Source organism: Aedes aegypti, chromosome 3, assembly GCF_002204515.2.
Source record: "Aedes aegypti strain LVP_AGWG chromosome 3, AaegL5.0 Primary Assembly, whole genome shotgun sequence".
In the NCBI taxonomy this organism is placed as follows: domain Eukaryota; kingdom Metazoa; phylum Arthropoda; class Insecta; order Diptera; family Culicidae; genus Aedes; species Aedes aegypti.
Genome location: NC_035109.1, coordinates 200,354,867 through 200,378,791, shown reverse-complemented (window position 1 = coordinate 200,378,791; position 23,925 = coordinate 200,354,867). Strand labels below are relative to the sequence as shown.

Here is a 23,925-nt window from a genome sequence, read left to right as displayed (position 1 = left end):
AACTTTCTAAGTAATTCTTCCACAAAAATCGTTTTGAATGCCTTCGAAAATTTAATATAGATTTTTTTACAGAAATTACTTTGAAGATTCCATAAAGAAATTCAAAGATCGTTTCAGACATTTTTCAATTATGCATCAAATTCTCCAAAAAATATTCCATTGATTTCCCTATTGTTTCCTCCCGCATTCCCGATTAGGAGGGCACATTCAAGAATTCAAAACTCCTTCAGAAATCCTTTCACTTTTCGTTTGAATTACTCAATGAGGTCTTCAAAGAATTTTTCTAGTAATTCATACAGGAATGTCTCCAGAGAAACGTCAAGGAATTTCATCAGATTTTTTTTTGGAGAAAACTGTTAAAAATGTGCACAAGGAATTTCGAAAGAAAATCCTAGAGTAACCTCTGTTGAAACTTATGTGAGTTCTAAGTATACCTTGATGAATTTCTACAAGGATCTTTGAAAGATCTCCTATATTTCCTATATTTCTTAGAATGTTCTTGATAAATTGCTAAGATAACTGAAAAAATTACAATCTTGGACTGAATCTTGAATAAAGTTTTGAATAATCCATAGAGATTTGGAAATTTTAATATTTTTTTTTTAGATAAATATTTGAACCGCAGCAAAAATATTTTGATGAAATGCAGTGAGAAAGTTCTGGGGGAACTTAAGGAGGAATCCCAGGTCAAATTTATCGAGGAATATTTGGAAAAGATTATAATAGAATTCATCGAACAATGCCTGAATGATGTTTGGAGCGATTCCTGAGAGTAATAATGGATGAATTTGCCTAAATGAAAATAGGCTTAGGAATTATTGTAGGGGGTTTCTTGTAAAAATGTCGAAACGATTTTTTTTAAACTCTGGAATAAAAAAGAGAACCTGCAGGATCTGTGGGAAATCTTCTCAAGTAAAAAAAGGAAATATTGGTGAAAAATTCCGTGGAAACGCATCTGGAGAAAATCCTGGAAAAATCTTTGTGAATATTACTGCAGTTTTTTTTTTTTAACTCTGGAATAAACGTTTGCGGATTGCACTAGGATTTGCTGCACCAAGTTCTGAAGAAATTCTTCTAAGCATCCATTGAAAAATCGCTGGTAGTATTCCTGGAAATATTCCAGAAAAATTTGGAAGAAAATTTAGAGTGTTTACATTTACACTCGCTCATGAACGACACCCAACAGGAACTTTACTTGCCTTTACCAATTTGGCAATCTTAAGGTCTGTTCCTTGTCTAAACATGTTTATGCTGAATAATTCAAAAACGTTAAAAGAATCAAATATGTTAACTAGCGTTTTGATAGCGGCGCAGCCGAAATTTTTTTTGATAGAATACTACCATGTACTTCTGCTTCAAAACAATTTCCCTGAGTGTAGTCGAAATTCCCTGAGAATTCCAGGTTTTTTCCAGGCTGAATCAAATTTCCTGAAATTTCCAGGTTTTCCAGGTTTTTTTTTCAGGTAGTATACACATAGTTCCAAGCAATCTATCAAAGATTTGATTGAAAACATGTTAAAAACCTGGCCTTAAAGGACATTGCTATTTATTTACCCACCAAAGACCTTGCCATGATTTTTTGAATGAACTTACAAGAAATTTTTTAGGAACGATTGAAGGAATTTGCTGAAAATTGTAAAAATCTTGAATTGTTGGTTCTTTTCCCTTCAGTATTCCAGCTAAGATCTTCCTTTCAGTATTCTAAGCTAAGATCAAGAATTTGCCATGAATCTAAATGGAAATCAAACAAGCATCTTACCAAGAATCTAGTCAGGGATCCCTTAATACCCTTCTAGAAATTATTAAAGGATTTTAATCGTTAACTATCATTCTACCAACTCACTAAAAGTTAGAAGTACGAGTAACAGCCAGTCGTGCACATTATAGAAAAAAAAATCTAGTTTCGCCCAACTGACAGCCTCTGCTTGAAATACACATTTTCCCGGTGTGTTCTTCAAATTCCCGGGTATTTCCCGTATTTTTCCCGGTCATTTATAATTCCCGGGTTTTTCCCGCTTTTCCCGGATTTCCCGGATGGATGGACACCCTGTAGAACACGCCGTTGATTTTTGCTATCGCAAAACCGTCATTTGAGCTAGAGACTACTTCTTGGATTGGGTATCGTCCTGTCGTCCCTATAGCTGCTAACTGTTGAGACCTATCCGCCACCCAGTTCCCGTTGTTGGCTGGTATGCGGTATGGGTCCGATAGTAACACCACGTCAGTCCTGGTTTCCGAGACTGACTGCCAAAGCAGCTGCTGGGCTGCATCACAGTGGTTTAAATTTAACTGTGTTACTTCCGTTTTGGCTGCTTTGATACTCCGCTTGTGCCCGGACATTTGGGTCCGCCCGTTAAGTGTCCGTTGTCTGCTCTGTCGACACATATTAGGCACTTAGCGATTTGCCTACAATCGCTTGCCCTATGGCCTTCAGCGCCGCATTTTCTGCACATCTTACTTCTGTCGGGACCATTGCAATTCCACGACTTATGGCCCTTCCCGAAACACTTGAAGCAAACTTCAGGAGGCTGTTGTATGCTCAGCCGGCAAACCGACCAGCCTACCTTGAGTATGCCCAAGTTCTTCGCTTTGTTGGCCTCTGCGACCGGCAGCCTGATCGCCGCCACCTGGGTGCCCTGCGGGCCCTTTCTTAGGTGGATGGCCTTACTGGCTACGTCGATGTCACACTGCTCTTTGAGGGCAGCCGAGACCTCCGCTGCATCGGTGACCTCATCCAGATTTTTACACTGGAGAGTCGCTTCAGCCACTTTTGGTTCTAAATTCAGTAATTCGCAAAAGTACCGCGGTACCCACGTTTGACAGATGACAACACACTTTTTTTTCAGAATTTAGATTTTACTCTATTAATTCAGGCGTCATATTTGTTTATCAACTGCGAGGAACATGAACATCTTTATTTCATATTTGCTTTATCTTTAATGTATTCCATATAAAAAATGTGTTCATTATGCTGCCGTCTTAAACTATTGCCTATTGATAATTAGTTTCAAATAAAGCGCTCACAATATATATACCTTCTGTTTAAGGTTTGAATTTATTTTAAAAAAATAACAAAAATCATTTTATTGACAGATTCTATAAATATTTTTTGAAATAATTATAAAATGTGAAATTCTTATGCAAATTCGACCTAGAAAATTCCCTACTCCATAGTGAATTGGGATGCCCAAGAAGTTTTTTATTCTATTTTGACCAAGATGCATTAATAATCTTGTGTAAACTTGAATTTGCAAGGTTTTGAAGAGAATCAAAATAATAAAGATAATGCGCTAATGAGCTTGACAACGCTTTTTTCTGTATAGCGCTTAGGAATACCAATAAGCTCGCTTAGAGTCCACCAAACATTTTTTTTTTAATTCTAATATGAACAAGAGACTACAGCCCCACATTTATGAAAATTTTTACGTCGTACTTACCTCTACAGTAGACAAATTTGATTCTCCGTCGTAACCACCAATAGCCCACAATTTGCCTGTAATAAAAATAAATATAAAAAAAATATTTCTAGCAGTAATATAGTACTGTGTAATTAGAAGCTAATTACAAGTTAATGAAAACACCATGTAACCAAGACTTTAACTAATTCAATACTTCATGTCACGATTCGAAAACAAATCAACAGAATAGAATGGTTTTGTGCCGGTTTCGTCTCCTCTGCTGTGGTAGCTGGACAATGTTAATGTAAATAGACAAGATTCTTCCATCTGAGACCACTTGTCGCTATATAAGTAATAAATTTGTTTGACTTAAGTATAACCTACAACTTTGGTGCTTTCAAAATCATTTTCCACTAACTTTCACCAATCCAATGCATTTTAAAAGATTACTTCCTCGTGATCATCTTGTATCGTAGTTTTGCAACGTATTTTTTGGCATGTGTTCCGATTTTCAATCACTTTACCAGTGATTTTCAGTAAAACATTGTGTTTATTTGCAACATATTTGTAAATAAGAGCAACTACAGGGTAAAGATAAACAGAAATATTTTGTTTGGCTACATAAATGCATGAATGACACAAAATTATTTCACAGAATTGTATCCCAATAACATAATTAATGTTTCCAGCAATTAAATTAAAATTACTATTGAATTATCGAATTTTTGAATGTGTTTTACAGATACCGCAATAATAGGCAAAAAGCTATTTTCATTGTCCTATTATTGCGGTATATGCTTATTCTAAAAAATACAGAACTTTTATTCAAAATTCAATGTCTATCATGTAACTACATCCATATTCAACTTATTTTCCCGCTGCATATAATTGTTTTGGTTCAAAACTTAAAAATTCACGCTTAGGAAAACCCGTTTGTAGATAGAGAGACTGGTTAAAAATATAGGCTTTTCTTGATGCATCATTTAAAACTGTTCTTCCAACGATCAAAATCGTTTAACTATCGAAGCAATTATCTTGTACAGCTTGAGAATACTATAAGCTTTCATCATCATCAATAATATCCAAAGAATATAGAATTTTCGATTAATTATGGGAGTTTGATTCTTATACCGCAATAATAGAGAATGCCGCAATAATGGGCAAATTACCCTACCACCACTACAGGTTACGCCTTTGGTTTCCATCATAATGGATTACGCCCTCCCATCGCGGCAAGGTCGCATAACCAAGGGGAGGGAAAACCAATGACGGGCTATTTAGCCTTAAAATTGTCTTTTATGTAGTTTAGCGAAGCCCATTCATCGCTTACCACGTAAAAATGTTATCGACATAATCAAGTATCGAAATTGTCAAAGTCTTTCACTTATGATTGAAAATATCATAAAATTAAAATGTTAGAATATAGATATATTAATCAATCAATAATCATCAATTGTCTATATGATACAATAAGTCTGAAGTAACGCTTATTTAGTTTAAATCCATTTGAAAATATATGACATTAAGCTGCAAGCATAGTAAGACGTATTCTTTTCCCGGTACATATTATTAATTTATTTCGCCATGAGTTTCCGAAACTCTGTAAGATAATAAATGCCTGAGCAATTAACTACTTACCCATATTTGCAGCTAAGGCTACTCGACTTCTCTTCACATTCATTGGAGCTATTAGCTGCCACTGATCCTTTTCGGGTATATATACCTCGACTGAACGTAAGAAACAACTTCCATCATATCCTGGCAAAATGAAAAAAAAAACTATTAGGTTATTATGTCATAACTTTACCGATCTGTTAAAAACAATGAAAATTCTTTTTTTTTTCTTAACTGCTCTGTTAATGTTGCTAAAAGATATCCGTGCGACGAAGATTAAATTTTTACACGAATAATCAGTTTTTGCACTAGTGAGCTGTAATAGGGGCATTAGTGGCTACTGATGCACTGATGGTATCTACGTTTTATCTAAATAAATTGTAAGAACTTAGATAGTATTTTTTAACTTCATACCACTCATTATTCAGTAACACAGTTTTTAAATGCATGTTACAGAATAGTATTTAATTCGAAAATAACACATTGCATACATACCACACAAAAACAAAGCTCAAAAACAAGGTGACCTATCTTGCCCATTTTCAATTGTCCTGCCCCCTAACGCATCTTGCCTCTTCTTACCCTATATTTTAACTTATAAAGTCCTCAACCCGTATAGGCTTGAGTGAAAGAAAAAAAAACTCTCACCGCTCAGCGAATATCTAACGGATTTCAATTATTTTTGTCAATATACCTACTCATATACAGCCATTCCATGAAAAACCGATCTAGTGGGTCACCAAATTCCATAAAAATTTGTTTTGTTCCTCATCCAAAATAAGGATACACGTGTTATATAAAACTTTGAAAAAATATTTTTTTACATGTAAATGAAACTTTCTAAAAAAAGAAAAAATAAATATTTTTTCACGTAAAACATATTTTTTCAACATTTTATATTTTTTTCTGAACAGTTGTAATCTTAAGCTTTCATTCCATAAAAAAGATTGGAAATCGGTTGAGCTGTTCAAAAGTTATGATTTTTTAAAAAATATAAAATCTAATGCGCTGAGACATACAGTGTGTGCCGATGAAAAATGACTGCTTTTTAATTTTCAAAAAAATATATCTTAAAAACTAAAAAACATACAACGCTGAAAATTTGACAGTAAACGTAAAATTAACTGAACTTTCAAGAAAAAATGAGAACAGCAATAGCCCCTTTGGTTCTGAGGCTTTCAAAACACGAAAAAACGGAAATTATTGATTTATTTTCATGTAAAAAACAATTTTTGTGCAATTTTACATTTTTTCTGATAAGTCAAAATCTTTAGCTTTCATTTCGTACAAAAATATTAAAAATCGGTCGAACGGTTCAAAAGTTATAATTTTTTTTAAATTAAAAATTTAGCAAAATCGCGATTTTTCTGGTCACCCTATTTCGGAAATGGTCACTCTAATCAAAAAATCCAAAAACACGTGTATCCTTATTTCGGATAAGGAACAAAATAGCAAATTTTCACGGAATTCGGTGACCCACTAGATCGGTTTTTCATGGAATGGCTGTATACATATCTAGTTTCTAAAAGTGGTCAAAGAATCTCGTGAATGTTCCTGTGGCCGAAGTTATTCCGGTGGGTCAGGTTGGGTGAAAAGGGTGATGTGCCCCTGGAGATAGGCAAATTTCAAGTCACAGGTAATTTCCGGAATCGGCTATAATGTGGCCGCTATATCAAGGAGTTTTCAGAAAAATGCATCAGCGTTAACCTTTTGAGAAACGATTTAATTGGATAAACATGTGTCCTGCATTTGATTTATCCTACAAATGACCGTTTTTGGGTCCCCGGAACTCCTAAAATTTAAGATAAAGCGGTGAATTTGTATCTAAATATCTGTGTTAATCTTATGGGAACGTATTTTTATGAACTATAATGTTTGATCTCTATTTTTAAAGAACCGGAACGGCTTAGAATTCAACAAATCAATTGCCGGTTCTTCATAGCATAGCATAGCATAGACTGACTGTATATGTTAATGGTTGTTACTCCGTGATTGATTGGAACTGGTAAGAATACACTTCGATCCAAATGAATAAGGGATGGGAGTTTCCGCTTAATTTCGAAATGCAATTTTAGCAGATCTCATATTATAGATCAATAACGGCGTAGGCCAAGTCCTTACAGTCAGTTGAGATGGGAAAGGAATGTTAGGATTTAGTTTTTTTAGCATTTTGCACCTTAGACTACTGCGCAGAAAATGTTTGCACAGTGAACATTTTGCACACCTCACACATCAGTTTGCCAGTATGCTTGGATACTAACTTTTTTCGTCTTTGTTTTGATGTTGTGCGTGTTTCTGTCCAGGAATTGAATCCGAATATTGCCAGAAACGGTAGAAAGAATGCTACAGTACCCAGTGCAGAATTTACACTTCTAGATGACGAGTTAAGTTCGATCCACAACGACGAATATCAAGTTGCTGATAGTTCTTCCGTTAGGAGGGATGTTAAAACACTAATCGATTACTTCCTGAATCTACGAGAAACAGATCTGATTATGGAAACGATTTAGATGATCATATCATTTTGGATCCAGTAAACAATAGCTTCAACGGAAAAACTTCCCGATGAGCTGATGTGGTTGCCGTTCGTGCTTTCAATGACTATGTAAAAGGAACACTTAAAATCTTGTAAAGTGCTATTCTGCGTAACTTCGACAATGGAATATTTCAAACGGAATATTCCTCATTTGATTCGGTGAAATGTCAAACAAGATAGTCTAGCCGCTGTAAACGTAAATTATTTACTACCGAAAAGCTAAACATTACATATAATTTGCAATTGGATTAGATGGACAAATTGATGTGAAGATTTGCGAAAAAGTTACACGTCTTCTCAGTGAGAATCGAACTCACGACTCCCCGATCTCTAGTTGGGGCGCGTTAACCACTACGCCATGAGAGGACTCATGAACGCAGAAGTTAACCTGAATTCGATTTCAGCTCAGTAATCACGTGGTCCTCTTTCGCAAAGTGCACCTTTTTCGGAAGAATTAGATGCCCATCCAAACACAACGCTTTCTATATATATCCAATTCCTAGCCCGAGAGCGCATTGGTTTTTAGGTATAGGAATAGCACACTACACTAGCCAGCAACTGCGCTGGCTGAGGTTTCTATTGTGTGGGCTTCCAATGGGTCGCGACGTTCTCAAACGACCGGTTACGGAACATGAGTCCGTTGCTCGATAAATACTTGTTTTAATTATGAATCGTGGTTTACGGCCAACCAGCCGAGTGGAAGTTTAACAACTACCGAAAAGCTAAACATTACATATAATTTGCAATTGGATTAGATGGACAAATTGATGTGAACATTTGCGAAAAAGTTACACGTCTTCTCAGTGAGAATCGAACTCACGATAACGCGCCCCAACTAGAGATCGGGGAGTCGTGAGTTCGATTCTCACTGAGAAGACGTGTAACTTTTTCGCAAATCTTCACATCAATTTGTCCATCTAATCCAATTGCAAATTATATGTAATGTTTAGCTTTTCGGTAGTTGTTAAACTTCCACTCGGCTGGTTGGCCGTAAACCACGATTCATAATTAAAACAAGTATTTATCGAGCAACGGACTCATGTTCCGTAACTGGTCGTTTGAGAGCGTCGCGACCCATTGGAAGCCCACACAATAGAAACCTCAGCCAGCGCAGTTGCTGGCTAGTGTAGTGTGCTATTCCTATACCTAAAAAACAATGCGCTCTCGGGCTAGGCATTGGATATATATAGAAAGCGTTGTGTTTGGATGGGCATCTAATTCTTCCGAAAGAGGTGCACTTTGCGAAAGAGGACCACGTGATTATTGAGCTGAAATCGAATTCAGGTTAACTTCTGCGTTCATGAGTCCTCTCATGGCGTAGTGGTTAACGCGCTCCAAGTAGAGATCGGGGAGTCGTGAGTTCGATTCTCACTGAGAAGACGTGTAACTTTTTCGCAAATCTTCACATCAATTTGTCCATCTAATCCAATTGCAAATTATATGTAATGTTTAGCTTTTCGGTAGTTGTTAAACTTCCACTCGGCTGGTTGGCCTGGCCGTAAACCACGATTCATAATTAAAACAAGTAAATTATTTGCTACTTTCAGGTGGAAAGTGATAATTTTTCAGGGTTTATTTCGTATTTATTTTGAAATTTCAAAGCGATATTGGAATTATTGATGTACCATGCCCACACAGTTACGGATCACCCACAGTGACGGATCACTTTGGCGTTCAACATCGGATAACTCGCTCAAACTCAAAACATAAACGTTAACGTAAAACATATTTTCCCATGTTATAAGCCATTTTACGAGACAGTCGGTTGACGTTTTCTGGCGGGTCGCTCATTGTTATTGTTTTAAAAACTAGCATGATATGTGAATGGCGCTGGTAACGTTTTTGTTGGTGATGACAGTTTCGTCTCTTTCTGGCTGTTTTACTACGCGGTTACATGTCTGATGTTACCAGTAAATAAAATAAATTCTTCCCTGCCTGCTGAGTTCAATTTTACTGGAGAAGATTGAATAGCTCGTTGCACGCCATTAATGAATAAGCTCCTCCCAAATGTGGCGCTAGAAGAAACGTAAATAAATGGGCCCGCCAGCAAGTTTCAAAGCTGGTAAACAAACAAAAAACATATGATTCGAAACGTCTCATAAAATGGCTTATACTATTTGTCTTCTATCATTTGTAATGTTAAGCACAACATTCAACCGCTAAATAACGGTATATTTGACAAATGTTTAGTTGGTACCACACAGCTATCATTATATGGTCGTTTTCTGTAAGAAGTGCCGTCAGCATTATAAGCTCCCACGCCACAGGTGGTAAAATTCAAATGATCTAGCATAATACATGCTCTTTCGCTTCAATTTAGTATGAATTCATCTTTGGAAAACATTTTTAAATACCGAATATTAGCGCTTCTAACTCGTGATCCATAATATGGACCAGGAAATGATTGTTTACCACGGTTATGGATCACTTACAACGAATATAGGTTTCTGCCATTTTAAGCATTGGATTCGACATTTTCAGGCAAAAGCACTAAGGATAAAACTCAAAAAAAATAAAGGTTTTTTTTACTTATTCGTTTATTTGGTAGGCTCAAGCGCCGACAGGCATAACGGAGCCAAATTCATTTGATTTGGTTTACAAAATCTGTTTACTTCTTAAACATCTATGTTAGTTTTGGGGAACCGTAAAACTCACGGTTTGGTCGAGGTTAGGGAATACAATTATCTTTTGGGAAAGGATGGGATTTGAGGGTTTGATTGATCACAGATAGCAGCAAAGTGGCGGTATGATGCTGTTCGTCAATCATGGGGCGGACTTAAACGACCTGTAACGATACAACAAAATGGTTTCAAGGGGAACGAGCCTCACATCAAGGTTTGTAAATTGCATGTTTTAGCAGACAAAAATGGGTGGAAAACTTGGTGTGGAGGGAAAACAGTACATGTCTCAGTTACTACAATGTAGTATCACAAAAAAATGGCATTTCACCCTTGTTTCCAGCTCCAACACTGCTATTTTTTGCAGTAATATGTGACACATGCATGGGCGTAAATAGCCGTCAGGCTTGAGGGGGGCCACGACCCCTTCTCATGAGAGATAAAATTCGTAAAGGATTTAGATGAGTTTACAGTGTTCGTTTCTATAATAATAGTGAACTGATTAAAGTGGCGCACTTCCATACAGATAGAGGTAGATACCAAAACCTAAAAATCATCTAAAATTGATTGATCAACTTTCCATGCTACCAAATGTCACTTTTATGGAAAAATAGTAAACATATTCAAAAATCTATTTTTTCCTGTTATATTTCCAAGATGACGTATTCAACCCAATCTCAATCAAGGTTCAAGATCAATGTGAAATTCTACCCTCTTGAAGCCAAAAAAAAACCTAGCCTTTAAAAAAAAAACCGCTTGCTCGTTAGAAAATATGGATTATTGTTGCTCGACATTTCATTTCTCTAAACCTCTCGAAACCAAAAATTTTAACATAGAATTGAATAATACCATTTTTTGTTAGAGTTAAAGACTTTACATCTTAAAGCTGCTTGGCGATCATCATATTGAAGGATTGAAAGTTGTTTTTTTATTTTTTCAAAAAACCGTCTTCATTAAACTCGTACGATTACAGTGGTTTGAAGAAAGCAAAATGGAAGGTATGTTGCTCAAAGATTTTATAATATCCAATTAGAGTAGAGTAGGGCAAAAGTTCAAACTTAGTGGTATCTTTTTTTTTTTCATAAGAACGATAGCAGTTGTAAATAAATAAATACCCACAGTGAACCATCAACTTATTTTTTTTTATAATTTTGCTGAGCAAACTTGTATCAACATATTTACCCATTTTTAGTTATAACAGTTTCAAACCACACCGATGGAGCAAGAGTTAGAATCTAGTGTAAGGCAAAAGGCCGCTGGCCACACAATCAGGCAAATTTTGCTTAACTTAAAGATAATATTGGGATTTGGAATAATTTGTAAATTTTTCCCCGAGTTTATATGTTGGTCGAACTTTTGCCCCGCTGATTCGAACTTTTGCCACACTATGGCCCAAAAATTGATTCCAGTATTGAGTATTTATGTAGTAACTAGTATACCTCAGAGCATCCTGATGATAGGGCTGGAAACGCCCTTACACAAAAAATCGAAGAAGATTTTATCCTTATTTGTTTCCATACAAAGAAAGTTTGACCAAAAATTACAATTTTTACGTTAAAACACAACAAATAGCTATATTTTTTCCAAATCTCGAACCTTTGGCCCACATTACTCTATTGTTCAACTTTGCGCTACTAAAAATCGAAAAAGAAATCCGGTTTCAAAATAAAAATGTAAGACTGAAAAATACATATTTACTGAAAAATACAAGAGCTCATTCTTGAAAAACAATCAATTTTCATAAGGGAGACTGACATAGATGTAAGTGAATGTCTAACAAACGGCTGTGTCGTTGGACTTGGTAAAATAAGGAATCTGTGCCAAGAGAAATTAAAAAAATATTTTGTGATTTTACATGCATAAAATTCTAATGTTAGTGTAACTTACACAAAACCGTTTGCAGTTAGTCTTTCTAGATTTGTTCAAAATTGCAATAAAAAATATACATAAAACAAAGCAGTACATCGTCGATATTTCGTCATCAAACTAGAGGCAAGTTTTATCTAAGTAACGCAACGTCTTCTAATTACAGAAATTTTACATGAATGCAGATATATTTAAAACAATAAAACAACTCTGAACAGGATTGATGTGGGGACGGACCTGGTGTAGTGGTTAGAACACACGCCGAGGACCTGGGATCAAATCCCATCCCCGAGATAATCACTTATGACGTCTACTTATCAGCAGTTAATATCTCTTCCTAACGGCTCAGATACAAATTTATCGAATGGCTCCTGAATTTGAATACAAATTAATTCAAAGTTGGTGAAAATATAAACTGGCTTGATGCATCAATTTTTGTTTTAATTTACCATAACTCTCATACACAAATATTTCCCAGTAACAACAATTCGTTCTAGATAATAGATCACAAAATATCGCAGTTTGTTTTAAAATTTTAAGAGACTTTAGTTTTCTAATTGACAATAGAACTACAAATGGATCGAACCAGGTCTGCCAATTTTAAAACGTTCATCAATGAATTTCAAATCGGGAAAGGGCGGAAAGGAAACAGTATGGCAGTATGTGACATTTTACAACTACATATTGCTATTACCTGTCAAACAATGACTATCCAGAAATGTATATTCAATCAACATGCATCAAACGTGTATCATAAGGGCATTTTTGATACTTAACACTAGTTTTAACTATATAGTCATTACTTTTCCATTTTTTTTTCGGGGGGGCCAACCCCATGATTCAGGGGGGCCAGGCCCCCCCTGGCCCCTCCCTATTTACGCCAATGGACACATGAGTTGAAAATTTCTTGATTTTGCGCACTGATCCGTAATATGTCACAATTTGATCCATAACATGAAAATTGATTTATAATATGGTTTTCAGAAACCGATACAATTTTGAATTTTTGCAATCCTATGTAAATATTACATTCAAAACGGTTTACTAACCGAAGATCCAATTTGAAACGATTTAATTCGTGCTTTTAAATTACAATTTTACGTTTTCCATGTCGTTTTATTGAATTTTATAGGTTGGACTCCACACTATTTGATCCATAACTGTGGGGTCATGGTAGTTATTTATTCACAGACCTATAGACGCAGACATACCTATAGTTTTTATCGAAAACAGTCAAAATTGATGATGGGAGATTTTATATATGGCCGCTTACGTCATCTTCAGCTAGTTCTGGAAAGGATGACCGGTTCCTTTGAAAGGATAACCGGTGTCTCGCATGATTTGCAAAAAAGAATATTTAAGCTTGATTTGAAATTATCGCAGACCACTGGAGTCAGTTTGTTTCCTATTCTCAATTGGGGGCATCCATAAATCAAGGGCACGTTCAAGGGGGAAGGCTTAAAGCCACGGTTCATTCCAAATTTTTGGAATTGTTTTATGGACAAAAGACCACAAGGAAGAAGAGGTCTGGAAATCAAAAAAAAAATCAACGTGTTTTACGGACAGCTTCTTGATATGAAGTGGAAAGACCTAGCTACTCCCGGAGACTGTCATAGAAAATATTTCACTTTTCCAATGCCGATGAACCGATTGTGAAAGTCCTCGTCCAAGAATTCAATCTAGGTATTCAATCCTGCCACCGCCAGGACACATTATTCCAGATAGAGATACAGGCTCTCATTAGCTATGTGAATCGGTGACATTTTCAATTTCGATTCGCGTCCAGCTGAAATGATCTGTTCCAAGATTTCTTGAAGGGAGGTTCAGCAATCTAAGCAGTCAGTGGGAGCGAAGTGAAGTAGGTTGAGGGGGAGGAGGAAGTGACAGCTGGCTAGTTGGCGAGTATGTTTGCATGTATCGTTTCTATGGGATTGTTTGGGTGCACGACGTTAGGCATAAGGGCGTTAGGCATTAGTACCATAGGCATAAATACGATAGGCATAATGGACGTTTGGCATAATGGATGTTTGGCATAATGGACATTAGGCATAATGGACGATAGGCATAATTTCCAAAATGAAAATTGAAATTGTTTGTGTGAAAAGTGAGCTGAATTTTTTGGTAATTTCGGAGGGCTTCAAGGATCAAAAATGTGTCCTTTGAAATGCGATTGCCTTGCAGTTGTCCCATAGTCGTGAATCATTTGAGGTCAATTTCTAGGACAAAACTTGAGCATGAAAATGCTATAAATTGCCTCTATTATTTAGCTATGTGGCAACTTCTGTGACTCCAGGATCCTTGGCCATGAAGTATAATCGTGCTCATGTATCGTGCACAAATAAGAATGCAAAATGGCTGCTTTGGCAAAGCAAACATTTGGGTAATAACTGTGGAAGTGCTCCTAGAACACTAAGCTAAGAACTTGGATTGGGTCCTAATGCCAAGAATAAGAACGACGCTGTAACTGCTGCTCATCTTTTGAGGTTGGTTGTACACATATAATTGGCAAATTTTTCATCAGATATTATCCCTTCTTTAAATTGAAGAATGTTCTTTATAGTTAGGCGGCATCCACAAATTACGTAACGCTCTAGGGGGAGGGGGGGGGAGTAGGCTCAAGCGTTACGGCTCATACAAAAATTTGAAATTTGTCATACAAAAAGCGTTACGGAGGGGGGGTAGGGGTCCAAAATTTCAAATTTTAGCGTTACGTAATAAATGGACGCTGCCTTATACTAACGGCAAAATTATTGGAGTTTGTGCTGCTAATGTTTTAATCAGCAAATTTTTCTTCTTTTATAATTAAACTGTTCTTCCGAGACATACTTATTCAATAATTAATGTCATTATTGCTCTTAATACTTCCATCATACATTTTCCCTTCTTTGAATCATAGGCTATTCTTTATACTTATACGGTCAATTTAATGACTGGAGGAAAGGGACCTGCTTCCAATAATATGCTGTTTTGTGGATTCTTGCTGTCCTTACAGTTATTAGAAATGTAGATGTAAATATTTCTGTTAAAAAATGCACACTAGGCTAAATGCTGAATACTATGCTATGTTAAATTAGAGCTTGACTATTATATATACTTTCAGTGCTGGGAATAGTAATAGTAGTAGGCTTGAATAACGCGAAAATCACGTGGCTCTTCCCAGTACAGTAGTTCAAAAACGTGAATCTCATCAAGTAACCTATGCTGCCCATACTCGCATAACAGTCCCATTTATATAGGGAATCCCATAGAATATGGGACTGTTATGCGAGTATGGGCAGTATGGAAGAAATCATTCTTAGTACCTATTTACAAATCAGGGAAGAAAACTGATATTCGTAATTATCGTGGAATTGCTATAATTTCCTGTATTCCAAAGCTCTTTGAATCCATTGTTAATAGAAAATTGTTTGGGCAATTAAGGAACAGAATTACAAATGCACAACATGGATTTTTTAAAGGCCGTTCCACTTCTACAAATTTACTAGAATTCACCAATTATACTTTGAATGCTATGGACAATGGTAACTATGTAGAGGCTCTGTATACTGATTTCAGCAAAGCATTTGACCGCATTGATATCTCTATGTTACTCTTCAAGTTAGAAAAAATAGGATTTGATAAACCATCTTTAAACTGGATACAATCATATTTAACAAATCGGCAACAAATAGTGAGATATAATGGTAAAAAATCGAATCCTATCCAAGTTACATCAGGAGTTCCTCAAGGCTCACATCTAGGACCTCTTCTTTTCATATTATATGTAAATGATATTTCCTACATTCTTAAGCATATAAATATTCTTATCTATGCCGACGATATGAAGTTATTCATGGAAATCAAGTATGCTAACGACATTGACATCTATCTGAGTGAAATATCTATTTTTGATGAATGGTGTAGTAAAAGCCTACTTCAGTTAAATGTTAAAAAATGTAATTTAATTACTTTTAGCAGAAAGCGAAACACAGAAGAAACAACTGTAGTTTTAGGAAATCAAATCGTTGAAAAATGCGATAGGGTCAGAGATTTAGGCGTAATTTTAGACTCAAAACTCACTTTTATCGATCATTACAACACCATTATACATAAAGCAACAAATATGCTTGGTTTTATCAAACGCTTTGGTTCTAACTTTAATGATCCATACACTATTAAAACTTTGTACGTCGCTTACGTGAGGTCTATATTAGAGTATTGTAGTATTGTATGGTCTCCTTTTATGAAGACGCATGAAGAACGTCTTGAATCAGTTCAAAAGCAATTTCTGTTATATGCTCTTCGTAAATTGGGCTGGACATCCTTCCCTCTTCCATCTTATGAATCAAGATGCATGCTCATTGATATTCAGACATTGAAAAAGCGCCGCGAATTCGCTATGGTTTCATTCGTGAACGATATTGTTTCGCATCGTATTGATTCTCCTAACCTATTAAACAGTTTAAATTTTTATACTCCTTCCCGACAATTGAGGAATCGTAACTTGTTTTTTATTAATCACCGTCGTACTAATTATGCAAAATTTTCTCCTCTAAACCGAATGATGAGTTTATATAATCAACATTGCGAAACAATAGACTTAACAATGTCGCGTAGTAACCTAAGAATATACTTTAACTCTGTAAGATATAGCAGTATATAGATTTAAGTGTTAACATGTAGTCTACTTTGATTGACGATAATAAATAAATAAGTATGTTGGGTGCATGAATTTTCTAAACCATTAGTGTGATTATTTACATTACATATGTGACTGATAAAAAATGTTTGAAAATCATTAAAAATTGTTGACAGAAGAGGCAAAAAAACTGTTTTCACTACATTAAATTGCGAAGACTCGGAGAAGGAACGTAACGCTCTTCTTGGCGTCACACTACCAGAATATTATTGTTGAAGATATTTAATGTCACCTATCATAACATGAATTTTTGGCATGACACTAGATTGTTGTCTTCAAGTTAAACATTCGCATTATATGTACTAATGATTATATGCAAGGTTTCCTTTTTTTAGAATTAACGTAATTATGTAAGAGATATATAACGGCCTTTTTTAGCCGAGTGGTTAGAGTCCGCGGCTACAACGCAAAGCCATGCTGAAGGTGTCTGGGTTCGAAACCCGATCGGTCCAGGATCTTTTCGTAATGGAAATTTCCTTGACTTCCCTGGACATAGAGTATCATCGTACCTGCCACACGAGATACGAATGCTGTTTCATGTTAAGTTATGTTTGTTGAAATGAATCGACAACATTATAACTGCAACATTTCCAATGTTAGTTCTTACATCATGGGACAGCAATTGCATTTCTGCTCTGTAGAATTTCCACCGCTCATTATTTGGTTTTAAGAAAATCGGATATGACGTCGGATAACTCTTCAAGAGAAATCAATCGGAATCCTTCAATAAAGTATTTAGAAACTTTTTTATTTGAATACACCTATACCCCATTTTTTATGTTTTGAACTAGCTTTACATAGACATTCCACAAGATTTCCGTGCGTTCTCTTATATTACGCGTTGCAAGAAAAAATTTTATTCCTGGAAAATCGAACGACTTCGAATGGTAAATTTTCCAGGCTTCCCATCAAAGTCAGCTATGCGCGTTGTTAGGTGCAATAGCCTTTTTGGAATGGTTTGACGTTCCCCAATTTGCTCAATATAAGATATGTTCATATCTTCTTCTACTGTTCATAATTTTTTTGCTACAAAAAGGTACTATTCGGGCCAAAACAAAAATACATATTTCATGTCCTTCCAACTACAGCGATCCGATGTATGATGATACGCTTTATATACTGGTAAACTAGCTGCGAAGGTTGGCACGGTTGTTTAACTACTTTTATAGATCTCCGCCTATGGCATTACATCCCTTCATTATTATATTGTTAGCCACCATGGTCGTCCGTTGGAACTTTTCAATCAACGTCTTCCTTTTAATCGGCTGTCCGAAGTAAACATATATCGTAATATTTGGCAACCTTTTGTTTAAAGAAGCTCCATGATTTGGCCATGATTATAGCATTTGACGCTTTGAGTATAGTGTTCCTTGAATTATCAGCACGTTCTGTTGTTCTATGATAATTGCGAACCTTGTATACTTATAGCTACTTGAAGCGAAAACACAAATTCAATCTCTAATGAGAAACTTTTCACTTACCCCACGTGATTAGAAAATTGACGGTGTTTTTATTTAGTTATTTTTAGGTCTACGTCGAATTAATTCTAAAACTTTTTTTATTGCAGTTTAAACCTGTCAGAGGGGACAACTTAGAAGTGGTACAGATAATTATTTTCCGCAACTTTTTTCCACTGAAAATATTAAAATAAGATTGCACGCCGCCAACTTGTTACGGAGTTATAGTTGACAGGTTAACAATATTTCGCTCTATTATGCAATAATGGCTGAAAAATCTCAGAAATCTCTTACCTATCGTAATGTTCTCAATGGCCTCAAAGGTTTACGCATAAGTTTAAAACGTTAATTCACATATTCAGTAAAATATACCAATTATTGTCACTTACCTCATTTACCCACTTGACCCGCGGCACCTTAATCGATTTAGTATAACTTACGCAGCGTTTTACACTGTTAAGTGAATGCCCCTAATGTAAAAGAAGTCTATTTAAACGTCATAAATAGCTTTCAAACCATACGCCTGCTGATGTTAGTGAGTATGCAAATTGTATCCAGCACATGAACAATTTCATTAGAATCTGAAAATTCGTGCAACGGTCAATTTCTAAAACTAGTTTTGCATTTTGTCTCGCGGTGGAAACATATTGTTCGCGCCAACGCGAAGTTTCCGAGTTGTCTATGAGTCCTTCACACCCCTGTCCCATCTAACCTCGAGCCGCCGCGAGTATTTCGGCCTCTCATCCCGACAACTAACAACCACCCCAAATAACCCACACACACGCACCACGTCGTTAGTTTTGCTTGCCTCCCTTTCCCATCATTCCGGCCGACATGACATGATCAAGCATGTACGCAATCCAGCCGATCAACCATCCAGCCCAGCTATGTACAACGTGAATAAGAAAGCACTACCACCACTTCATCCAGCATCGAGCATCACCCGAGTAATACATAGCAGGCAGTGAAAGTTTCCATCGCAACCCCACCGCTGCGTATGCAATGTTTGCGTCTACCTGGCACCTATTTAGGGAACTTGCGTGCGCAGCTCTGTATTCAGTTTCTTTCCAACCATTATATTATTAACCTCGATAGAAATACAGTAGTTAAGTTAAAGTGAACCATACCGCCTTTCCCTCCACCAGTGGAAACCAAACAGCCTTTTCCAAGGCTAGAGTTGTTAAGTCCCCCCTCCAGTCGAGCTATCGGTCCTGTGCCCTGTTGCTCCCGGCAACAGGTGGACGGAAGATCATCCGATCTTTCCGTTCCCGCTCACCCGAGCAAAGTCCCAGTTGCACGCCGCAACATTTGGTCCAATCGAACCGGATAGAGGATCCAGTTCCGAGGAAGCTGCAACCGCAGCCGTGTGTGTGTCGTCAATCAGCCGATTGAGACAAATCCTTCCCAATTGCTATCGCCGATAGCAATCAGCATTCCTACCGAGAGGTTTGCTGTTGTTCCTGCCCCGGTAGCTCGACCCAAAGTGTTTAGAGAAAATATTACTGGTTTCCATTGGCGGAGAGGAAACGAAATCGCCATCCAAGTGTAGTGAATAGACAGTGAAAAAGTCCGACCACATTTCCAATCCGAAAGTGAGTCGCGCGCGAGTGAAAAAGTTTCGAAACATTTCCACCCGAAAGTAAACCGCGCGTGTGTGTTCCTGTTCCAGAATGGCAGAAGTGGAAAGACTGTTTGCCGAACGTAGCCTTGTCGAGGCAAGAGTGAAGCAGCTCCAGGAGAAACTAAATGCGAGAGATGGTGCAATTCGACCCAGTTTGGCACGAGTGAAACAATACGACAACGAACTGCAGTGCTATTACAAGAAGTACCAGAGAGTGTATGGCGAGTTGCTGTCTGCATTCCCAGCCGAAAGGTTTGCAGAGTTGGATGCAGATTGCGAGCGCTTCGAGGAAATCCACTTCGATGCCTGCGTATTGGTGGAAACCTTGTTGCTTTCCTTTCCGACCACCGATAACAGGTATCAGCACAGCCGAGCGTCGCCATCCAGCTATTTTACTGCGCCACGCTGGCGTAGCCGATCTCCGAGCCCAACGACGGAACAATCCGTTCCGATTCCAGACGTGATGGAGGAGTCAAACACGTCGCCACTGAGAAAGCATTCCCCAGAGAAGCAACTGTTCCCAGCCCAAGCCAACGAGGTGAAGGTGAGTTCGAGTGCCATCAACCCAATCCTACCCGTGCAGCCACCAAGCGCTGAAGATTTTGCCAAGAAGCTGAAGCCTGTGTGTGGACCAGCCCTGGTCCGTTCCGAGGGTGATCTCGCCGAGGTCATCCAGGGCAAGTCGGTACCCACGCCGATTGTCCCGCCTTCTGATGTGCCAACACTTCAGAAGTACCCCCGTGAAGAGAGTGTGCCAACCAAAAATGAGCAACCCGCCCATCGAGAAGAAGATTCCACCCACCGTGGAAAAGTGCCAACGTGGTCTGAAGAGGTGACAACCGTTGCCTACGAAGACACGTCCAACCCTCCGTGCAAGCTGAGAAAGCATCCTGCTAATCCAACAAAGACGACCCCAGAGGAATTCCACGTCGGCAATGAGTCAACCCAATTTGTCGACAACGTGAGCAACATTCCATCCTGTGAAGCGACGAACCCGATTCCAGTTCCAATCAACCTGGTTGGAAACGATCCGAACCCGATTCCAGTTCCAATCAACCTGGTTGGAATTCATCCGAAGTCGACGCCGTTCCAGAGAGCTACCGGATGTGGTGCGTTACCCAAATCATTCCTAATGCCACCCAGTTTCCATCCACCGCCCAGGTTGGCATCGATGCCAACTGACGTGCCCAAGATACTCCAGAATCCAGCAGCAAGTTCCCAGTCGTTCCAGTGCGCAACCGGTTCCCGTCCGGTGCTCCAGCGGTTCCATTGTGTGGCTGGATCCCGCTCAAATCCCAACGAGTTCCCGAGGGCGATCGGATTGTGTCTGGTCGCGATACGATTCCCTTGTAGGACCAGATTCCGTCCAGCGATTCCATCCCGGTTGGTCGGATTCCATTCAACGCCGCAGCGATTCCCGTGTGTGGCCGGATCCATTTCGGCATTGAAGCATTCCTCCAACTTGACCGAATCTGATTCGGTAGTGAAGCCTTTGCAGCGTGTGGCAAGATTCCGTCAAGCTTCGAAGCAGCTATCCCGTTTGACCGGATTCCGTCGAACGCCCCAGCGATTCCCGTGTGTGGCCGGATCCATTCCGGCATTGAAGTATTCCTCCAGCTTGACCGGATCCAATTCGATAGAAAAGCCTTTCCAACGTGTGTTCCCGGATGTGGCCGGATTCCCTCCGGTAATGAAGCAGCCGTCCAGTGTGATGGGATACCAGCCGATGTCCCAGAGATTTCTAGCTGCAAGCGTGTTCCATTTGCTGGCCAAGAAGTTCCGGTGTGTGGCCAGAATCCATCCGATTCGTAAGCAGCAATCTTGTGCGACCGGACCTCGTTCGGTTCTGAAACGATTCCCGCCTAGTGTCGGATCCCATCCGGCACCAAAGAAGCCTCCAGATGTTACCGGTATCCCTCCTCCGGTTCCAAAGCCGCCAGATGTGCCCTGTATTCCTCCTCCGGTTCCAAATTCGTTTCGGTTGCCAATCGAGATGAATCCAGTGCTGATGTTCCTACTGCCGACCGGTATCCCTCCGGTACCCAAGCTAGCCATGCCGTCTACCGAAATGCCTGCGAGATTCAAGCCGATTCGGATGTCAGCCGGCATCCTTCCGATCAGCAAGCCAATCCTGAAGATGAGCGAGATATGTCCAGCAAAGCACCCGTGTCCAATGTCAACCGGAAGCCATCCGGTATCCAAGTGGTTGCGGTGTTCAACCACGATTCCACCGATAGTGATGCCAATCCAGAAGACAGCCGGAATCCATCCGGTGAGAGAGCCAACCCCGATGCCCACCGGAAAACGTCCGGTATTAAGCGAAGCCCCGAACCTGAGATTCACGAAGAAGATGATGCCGCCGGTCAACCCGACTGGTGATTCCATGCAAGCCCATATTAAGTCCAGGCCGGAGAAACCACCAAATGAAGCCCCCATGCGACGTCGAGCCAGCGAAGCCATCCCGGAGTGCGTGTCCCGTACGCATCCACCCGAAGATGTTCATCAAGCGGTAAGCAAGCTTTCGATTTGTGGTGTGTGCCTATTCCCTATCCTGGCTCAAAGTGGTTTCCCCAGTCTACCATTGAAGAGTCCCACCAAAAACGATATTGTTCTTGATGAGTTTTTCGTCCTTACTGTCGTCAATGAGTTTTCCTAATCGCCAATTTCCGTCTCTCCGAGTAAGCTTTGAACCCATATGAGTTTTCCACCGATTGATTCCCATAATACAGTCCACCATCGAAGATCCCTTCCTTCCTTTTTCCATTGTTGAGTTGATATCCCTATCGTTGATTTCCCTATCGTTGATTTCCATTGCCTACTTGAGTAATGTCGTAACGAGTAGTATTTAAAGCCTTGTGAAATGTTTGCCCATTAATCCAAAACTCCTTGCTTGATATCCTACTTTATGATTCGTGATTCCCTCTTATTTGATCATGATTGAGTCCATGTGAATTATCTTCCCATTGAGTTTTTCGATCATTGAAATCCTTCCCTCCCAAATTTGAAGTGATGTTTTGTGACACCGTGATCCCGCAGAAGTGTAAATATGTTTTCCTTAAAACATTCCATTTGTGACCGATGTTGAGCTAGTTTCTGAATTGCCACCTGAAGGTTGTGTCCCCCTTAGTTTGCCACGATTCCTATCCAGTGTTTGTTTAGCCCTTTTGCCAAGTCATTAGTTCGCCAATCTTTGAAGTTTTGTGTGCCCACATTTTGAATTATGCCAGTTATCCTTAATACAGTCCACACCGAATTGAAGATGAATCTCTAACATTTAGTGTAGTGATCTAATGCGCCTGCAATGAATTGCCCATATGTTCCTGTAACGCCTGTGCCTTTTGTGTAATGAAATTGAAAGTTCCTTACAGTGCCTGACGTAGAATTCCATTTTCTCTCAATTATTTCCCCACCCACCAAGATTGAACTGTTCTAGAAGTGTGCAAAGAGTTTGTTCTGCTTAAAGTGTGTCGCTGATATACCTTACTGTTTCCTGAAATTAGATTCTTGATATCCAGTTCCCTCCGCAAATCAGTCCGTAGTTCCTTCCATCCCTTTGAGATTATCTGTTAAGCCGTAGTAAGTTAATGTTTCCATTCTACCAGTCCTAGAGTTGACTTGCTGAGTTCCCCTTTTTCGAGAATGTTTGTCGTAATAAGCCAGTCTTGAATTCACCATCCCTTTTCCTTTCCGGCCAGAGCCCATAAGTTTTTAAGAAATGGAAGCCTTTGTGAGTAATCGTTGAGTCATAGATTATTCTGCCTTTGTAATGTTATCTGTCCACCCTGACAATCCTTATGAATCGAGTCCCTGAGTTCCCCATCACCGTGAATTTGTGTCGTCATACCAAGTGTTCCATTGAATCCATCCCTTATCCTTTTTGGCCGGGGAGTATGTTCGCGCCAACGCGAAGTTTCCGAGTTGTCTATGAGTCCTTCACACCCCTGTCCCATCTAACCTCGAGCCGCCGCGAGTATTTCGGCCTCTCATCCCGACAACTAACAACCACCCCAAATAACCCACACACACGCACCACGTCGTTAGTTTTGCTTGCCTCCCTTTCCCATCATTCCGGCCGACATGACATGATCAAGCATGTACGCAATCCAGCCGATCAACCATCCAGCCCAGCTATGTACA

The 23,925-nt window shown here is 38.8% G+C and overlaps 1 protein-coding gene across 2 annotated transcripts in view; it reads right to left on the bottom strand.

The window, feature by feature from the left end:
• The window catches only part of LOC23687604 (kelch-like protein 18), an 82,392-nt gene that overhangs the window by 7,253 nt on the left and 51,214 nt on the right, over positions 1–23,925 (bottom strand). For both annotated transcript variants that reach the window (XM_021849088.1, XM_021849087.1), the window contains 2 exons: positions 5,037–5,156; positions 3,438–3,493 (listed from right to left, as the gene is read on the bottom strand). In XM_021849088.1, the coding sequence (XP_021704780.1) occupies positions 3,438–3,493; positions 5,037–5,156 (176 nt within the window). The remainder of the gene's footprint in view (positions 1–3,437; positions 3,494–5,036; positions 5,157–23,925) is intronic.